At 40.9% G+C, this 7,833-nt stretch overlaps 1 protein-coding gene across 1 annotated transcript; it reads left to right on the plus strand.

The window, feature by feature from the left end:
* Nucleotides 1-890: 890 nt before the first annotated feature.
* LOC106395352 (auxin-responsive protein SAUR50-like) lies at nucleotides 891-1,559 on the plus strand. The gene has a single exon (XM_013835839.3). The coding sequence runs from the start codon at nucleotides 1,102-1,104 to the stop codon at nucleotides 1,477-1,479; it is 378 nt and encodes a 125-aa protein (XP_013691293.2). The 5' UTR covers nucleotides 891-1,101; the 3' UTR covers nucleotides 1,480-1,559.
* The last annotated feature ends 6,274 nt before the right edge of the window (nucleotides 1,560-7,833 follow it).

Here is a 7,833-nt window from a genome sequence, read left to right on the forward strand (position 1 = left end):
TGAGGACTCGTCGGTCGAGTGAGGACTCGTCGGTCGAGTGAAGACTCGCCGGTCGAGTGAGGACTCGTCGGTCGAGTGAGGACTCGTCGGTCAAGTGAGGACTCGTCGGTCGAAGTACGGTCGAGTGATAAGAGAAAGATCTGCGCTTGAATGAACGAAACGAGGACTCGAAGAGAATAAGACGAGGACTCGAAGAGAATAAGACGAGGACTCGAAGAGAATAAGACGAGGACTCGAAGAGAATAAGAAAAAGGTGTTTAATGATCAAGCTGGACCCGGTGAAGGGTTGCCTACGTACCCCGAAAGGGGATCAAGCCAATCGTAGTTCTACAACAAAGGATCACAAGTGCTTAGGTGAAAGCATGTGGAAATGTGTTTCTCTCTCTAGAAGTAGAGAGAGATGGATGAGAGACCAAAAGAGAGTCCAAGAGCCAAGAGTCCCCTCTCAAAGGAGGTTGACTCCTTATTTATAGAAAGAAGAGGTCTAGGGTTTCCTAGTGACCCCCTTTCAATTGGGCTGACCCCATTATCTTATAGGCCTTGTTGGAGACAAAGTCCATGTCCAATAGTAAGCCCTCCAGTTCGTTGAGAGAGATGGAAAGTCCATGTCTAAAAGAATACTGTTATAATTAGGTTATCCATAAGTGTTCCAGAAAAGGGTATCCATATAAACTATTTGTGTATTGAAGATAACAAAATGCTCTAAAGGGATTATTATCCGGATCCTTAATTTTGGGGTTGAAAATGGTTCAAAACTTGTCCTGAAGAGTAAAGAGTATAACTCATAATCTAAGTGTGTTTTATTGGTCGTCATGGTTGAGTTTTACTCTATAGTCGATGTTAATTTACAGAAGATAAAAAAACAAAAGAAGATTAATTCAAACTTACAACGGAAACAGCTTTTTCGGAAAATTCAAATTGAAGAAAACCAACTCGGCCACATGGTTTGGTCTCCTATGCTCAATTCTTCCTTATCTTCTTTGCACCATTCCTCTTTATATATATATACCCCATCTCACATGTCTATAATCGAACACATAATTTTCTGAGAACCCACAAAACCGGAGAACAAAAAATCGAAAGAGAACCTAGTTTGTTATCATGGCCAGACAAAGAATGATCACAGTTGAGTCGCCAAAGAAGAAAATGGGTGGAATTTTGAAGCTCAAGAATGTTGTAGAAAAGTTGGTGCAGATCAAAGGCTTTTCCTCGGCCAAGAAACATTGTTCCGACGAATACGGCAGTGACCGTGTCCCAAAAGATGTGAAGGAAGGTCATTTTGCGGTGATAGCCGTTGATGGATATCATGAGCCTACGCAAAGATTTGTTGTTCCATTAATGTTTCTAGAACACCCGATGTTTAGGAAGCTTCTAGAACGTGCGGAGGAGGAGTACGGGTTCTATCATGATGGAGCCCTCATGGTACCTTGCCGGCCAAGCCACCTCCGGACGATATTGACCGAACAGTTATTGTGCTAGAGTTTTTAGCTGTAATTATTATTATATATGGTCTACTTCGTTTTAAATGATAAAAACTGAACTGGTTATTAGAGGGACTCTAAAGCTTTCTTTTAATTCGAACTTTTAACTAACCACTACAAAAAAACAGCGAGGATTCTAAGGGAAAAAATTTGTCGGAATTTCGTCAGAATATCGTTTTTCTGACGACATACCGACGAAACAAGTCGTCGGAAATAATTCCTCGGAATTTCTTCTTTCCTCGGAAATCCCTCGGAATTTTCCGACGGAATTCCGAGGAAACAAACTTCCGAGGAAATTGTTTCCTCGGAATTCCGAGGATCACTAGTTTGTCGGAAACGTCCTCGGAATATACCGAGGGAGAACTTCGTCGGGATATTTCCTCGAACGTTCATCGATCGATGCGTCTTTGGACATCTATACATCGATCGATAGGAATATACCGACGGACATATTCCTCGGAATAGTCCGAGGAACATGTCCCTCGGTATATTCCAAGGAACCGGTTCCTCAGAATATTCCGAGGGAAATGTCCCTCGGTATATACCGAGGGAACAGTTCCTCGGTATATTCCGAGGAACAGGTCCCTCGGTATATTCCGAACGTTTTTTTTGTAAACAGATCGATCGATGGATTTATGTCCAAAAACGCATCGATCCATCGAGTAAAAAATATAATTAATTTCCTCGGAATGTAAAAAATATTAATTTTTTTTTTAAAATAAAATTTCTGAAATTTAAATTCGAAAATATGAAATTTAAATTAAAATTGAAATCATATTAATTAATATTCAAAGTTTCACAAATAAAAATAAAACATTCCGAGTTTTTGGAAAAAAAAAAAACTACGGGTCTGGCACGTCCGGGAACACCTCGTTCGGGTACATCCTCTGCATCATCTCCATCATTTGCTGGTTCAGCCTCCTCTGTGCCTCATAGCCCGCCTGTTGAGCCGCCATCTGGGTCTCAAACAAAGATATACGATCATCTTTGTCCTTCAACTGAGACGTAAGTACTTCTGGATCAACAAAGGGCGGTGGTGCAGAAGAAGGAGGAACCGACCGGGTGCGACGACCCAAACCGACCAAACGTCCCTTCTTCTTTGGAACCGACTGAATAGAAAATAGCCAAATTTACAAATTTAAACCAAGAAATAAATGAATTGAACTTTAAAAAAAAGAACTTACGGATTCAACGATTTCGTTGATTCGAAACCGGGACAAGTTGGTCGAAGCCGTCGAAGCGTCATCCTCGGTTTGAAGCTGAGACACTTCGTCTACCACCTGAGTTTGGACCAGGTCGACCACGTCCCTCACAAGACCGTCATCAATCTGGCCGGTCTTCTTGTTGGTATACGCCCTCCTCATTAGGGCGAGATCATCAACCGGCTCGCCATCATTTTCTTCCGCCTTGAAAAAAAACATAAATTAAAGAAACATTAGAAATTAGAAGAAATGCACAATAAATTAAAATTCTGAAACTCAAATAATTGAAGAAAAAGCGGTTGAACTTACCATGCGATCTCCCAGAGTGGCAATAGATTGAGCACCCAAGTTATGCTTGTAGATGCCCTTCCCTTTACGGTCGCTCCTGCGGTTGGTGGAGTTGGTGGAAGAAGTTTCTTTCGTCTCTTCCTTATCCCAATGCGCACACAACTCCTTCCAGACCGTGTCGTTCATCGACTTTGGGACCTTTTAATAAAAAAAAAGAAAATAGTTTAATAAATTAAAAAATAGTTTAATAAATTAAAAAATTGTTTAATAAATTAAATCGAACCTTATTGATTTTCCACTTCTTCTTCCACTCGTGGATCTGCTTCCCATAGTTGTCCATAACTTTATGGACGAAGTGGTGATAGATAAAGAGCGTCTCATCGGAATTCCAGTTGAACTCTTGCTGAAAAAAAAACACAATTAGTAGAAAATTTATATTAAAGATTAAAAATATAAGTAAAAAATTAGAATACTTACCGCAAACTGACGAAACCACAGAACCTGCTTGTCGGTAGGGAAGTGAGTGAAAGTCGGATGTCCACTGTCGAGGGCCGAGTACATCATACGGTTGATCCATGCGCTGATCCCGTTCCCGGATCGGTTGAACCTAATAAAAAGAATAAACGGTTAATAATGAATCCAAATTTAAAGAAAAAAAATGTTTAATTACCATGTTTGACCCCGTCCATGTGGATACGGAGTGAGATACGAAAGATGGTCACGACCGGGCTGTTGAACCAACTCCGCAACACGCATCACTCCCGGAGGACCCGGAGGAACAGGAGCGGATGCAGCAGCGGGAGCGAGAGGAGCAGGAGCGGGTGCAGCAGAGTGAGATGTATGGTTGGAGCTGTGGGGCGAAGGGGAATCCTGAAATTGGCTGGAATCACGAGACTGGCTCCCCGTACCACCACGACCACGACGCTGTCGAGGCCGGATCTGATCATCATGAGACCTGTAAATTAAAAAAATATATTTAATAAATAGAGAAATATATAAATTAATTTTTTTTTTAAAAAAAATCCCAAATAATTTAATCAAAAAAAAAATATTTAAAAATAGTTCTAATAAACAAAAAATAGTTTTAATAAATAAAAATAGTTTAATAATTGCAAAAGAATAGTTTTAATAATATATATATATTAAAAATATTTTTAAATCCCAAATAATAGTTTTTAATCACAAAAAAAGTTTTATAGATATTTAAAATGTTTTGTAAAATCCAAAAAATCGAATTTATATACAAATTTTTTTTTGTAAAATCCAAAAAATCGAATTTATATAGAAAAATCGATTTGTAAAATACAAAAATCGATTTTATATACAAAAATCGATTTTATAAATACAAAAAAAATAAAAAAATTATAAAAAAATTCTAAATCAATTCAACAAAACAAATTATTCAACCAAATCATAATTCTAAACCTATTATACAACCAAATCACAATCCTAACCAATCACCCTAACAAAAATCTATCAAAACTACACAAAAACCTAACAAATAGAACCTAAGAGAGTGGGATAGGGTCCTTACATGATTTGTGTAAGAGAAGGGGGAGATCGCCGGAGATATCGTCGGATTTCAGGGGGAAATCGCCGGAGAGAAGAGAGGAGTCGCGCAGAGGAAGAAGAGAGAAATGGGGAAGAAGAAGGGGCTCGTGGTTATAAAACCTAGGGTCCGACGGACATTATCCGTCGGAATTCCGTCGGAATTCTAATTTCAATTTTCGCGAAATATTTGCCCGGTAAAATGAAAATATTCCGAGGAAATACCGAGGAACTAGTGTTTGGGGTTTCAAAACATCAATTTTTTTTGCCGTATTTCATTTCTTATACAATTGTAATGCATACCATTGAGGATTCTTTGTATAGATGAGCATAAACCATGAAATAACAAATTTCAAAACTAATTGAAAGTATTCCCTTTACCGTTCATTAAAAGGTATAAGTGTTTCTCTTATGATGTGGGATTTCGTTCATACAATCGGAAAAGTGTTAATTATACGGTAAGGAACAAATATTTTACTTCATAATGAACGTAAGACACTTAATAAGGGTTATATAGGTGTTATTCAAACCGCAAAACGTTGTTTTCGGTTTAAAAACCCTATTTCCTCGGAATTTCCTCGGATTATTCCGAGGGAACTCCGAGGAAACCCTCTTCTTCCTCGGAATTTCCTCGGAATATTCCGAGGAAATTCCGAGGAACTAGTGTTTGGGGTTTCAATACGTCAATTTTTTTTTATAAACGGATCGATCGATGTAAATATATCCAAAAACGCATCGATCGATCACTAAGATGGACCAGACCGTAAGAATGTGATCGATCGATGAGATTATCCCATCGATCGATCGAGAATCTCAAGTGTTCCTCGGCATGTCCTCGGAAAATCTTGTAAGTTTTTTTATAAACGGATCGATCGATGGATATATGTCCAAAAACGCATCGATCGATCACTAAGATGCACCGGACCGTAAGAATGTGATCGATCGATGAGATTATCCCATCGATCGATCGAGAATCTCAAATGTTCCTCGGAATGTCCTCGGAAAATCTTGTAAGTTTTTTTATAAACGGATCGATCGATGGATATGTGTCCAAAAACGCATCGATCGATCACTAAGATGGACCGGACCGTAAGAATGTGATCGATCGATGAGATTATCCCATCGATCGATCGAGAATCTCAAATGTTTCTCGGAATGTCCTTGGAAAATCTTGTAAGTTTTTTATAAACGGATCGATCGATGGATATATGTCCAAAAACGCATCGATCGATCACTGAGATGGACCAAAGCGTAAGAATGTGATCGATCGATCCGTATTTGTTCAAAAATGCATCGACCGATGCGTGTGCGGGAAACAGAATTATAAGGCAAAACCCGACCTTTTTTGGATCTAAACCTCAGAACACTCATCCCCTCCGATTTCCCCTATAATTCGCCCCCCCCTTTCTCTCTCTATAATCATCCGATTTGAACAATTTTGGGTTCTATTCCCCTTGATTTTTCGAGCTCTACCTGATTCCTACACTCGTTTTCACCCTAAGACAGGTATACTCCGCGAATCTCCACATTCTGAAATCGTGTTCTTGAGCAATTTTTTGGGTTTTGTGAATTTCTTATTTCCGTGTTGATTCCTTGATCAAATATGCATGAAACAGATGTTTAAACATGGAATAGAACACAATTGTCTGTGATCAACGAGTTTGGAACAGGATTTGAGATGATTTAGGGATTGAGAATTTTTTTCAATTTGGTTTTTTTTTATCACAACTCGATTTCGCCTTTCATTTTCATGTTGCTTTGAGTTCTTAATTGATTATAACCATGTTGAGAGCAATGATTCTATTTTGTAGAGAATGAAGCGCACGAAAACATCAGCAAAGAAGAACACACAAGAAGAGGGTTCGTCTCAGCGAGAGAAGCAAAGGCCAAAGAAGTGGGATAAGTCTGATACCACCCACTACAACAACATGAAGAAGGTAGCCGTTCCGGCTACACAACTAGCATGTCCTGAGACGATGACAATATTGGGAATCAAAGCAGACATTGAAGGGCTGTTCCAGAACATGGGTCTAGGCCAACTATGCAACCTCAACGAACCCACTTATCCGGAGTTGGTACGCCAGTTCATAGCATCCGCATACGTCAGCCATCCCGATGATAGCCATCAGGAAGGTTTTCTGGCATTCGTAGTGCAGAAAGTATACTATGAGGTATCTTTCACAGACCTCTGCGGACTATTTGGATTGAGTGCAGGGGAGAGGACATCTGGTCTTTATTGGACTTCAGAGCTGTTGAACTTCTGGGAAACGATTGGCACAGGGGTTTATAGATCTTCTCAGGCAAAGGAGTCACTTATCCGGAGCCCAGTACTGAGATATGCCACACGCCTCATTGGCTCATTGCTATACGGGACAACCACAGCCGCATCAGTCACGCAATGGGAGTTGTGCCTCCTGTACCAAGGTGTGAGGCATTTGCTACCGGCATTTGGAAACTCTACATTCCCACCTGCTACTGCCTTCAACATGGGAGCGGTGCTGGCCGCAAACTTAGCAGGATACAAGGGGAAAGTAACCAAATCCAAGAGCAATGCATGTGGATTTGGTGCAGTGATTACTCGGATCCTTAGACATGTGGGTGTAGACTGCGAGAACCAGCAGGTAGCACTGGACAGATCGAACAACATTGCTTGGAACTACCTGGATGTCAAAGTCTTGTAAGTAAGGAGTTCATAGCTGGTCCCCACTCGAGGATCGATCGGGATGGTCCTTACGTCTACGTATTCCAGGACCGAGCGAAGAAAACACTCTACTGCCACCTGCCTCAGATCGGCCTGACTGCTCTACTTTCAGAGGCTGCAGTTGAGTTCCTACCCCCTGCTACCGCACTAGTAGACAAGCCATCCTTCTTCACGCCAAAATATCAGACCAAAGGCAAGGCCGTGGTTGATGAAGAAGGAGAAGATGAGGCTGCACAAGCCATTCCAGATGATTCACAACCCCATCAGCTACTCCCATCAGACTCCAGCCAGTACAAGCTGCAAGAGCTTCCACCGAACGCCACTTCGCGCCAGCAACAACATTGGAGAGATCAGAGCATAAAGACAAACAACGACATGCTACACAAGATCTGGGCTGCCATTTCACGTATCAGGCCGTGTCGTTGCCAAAAGGATGATGTAGTTCATCGGGACAACTCTCCATCCAGCTCTGGTTCGGGTTCGAGTGGTACACACAGGGTAAGAAAGAGGTCCAAGAGACCCAACGATGCAGGAACATCTGGAGCAGGAGACGAGGAGTAGGAGCTATCACCGGCCAGTATTGCCATTTGATTTCCGACCGCGCTATTTTATT

Source organism: Brassica napus, chromosome C4 (genome assembly GCF_020379485.1).
Source record: "Brassica napus cultivar Da-Ae chromosome C4, Da-Ae, whole genome shotgun sequence".
Taxonomy (NCBI): domain Eukaryota; kingdom Viridiplantae; phylum Streptophyta; class Magnoliopsida; order Brassicales; family Brassicaceae; genus Brassica; species Brassica napus.

What these genes read in the sequence shown, in the direction of transcription:
- LOC106395352 (XM_013835839.3), top strand. Translation starts at nt 1,102, where the DNA reads ATGGCCAGACAAAGAATGATCACAGTTGAGTCGCCAAAGAAGAAAATG.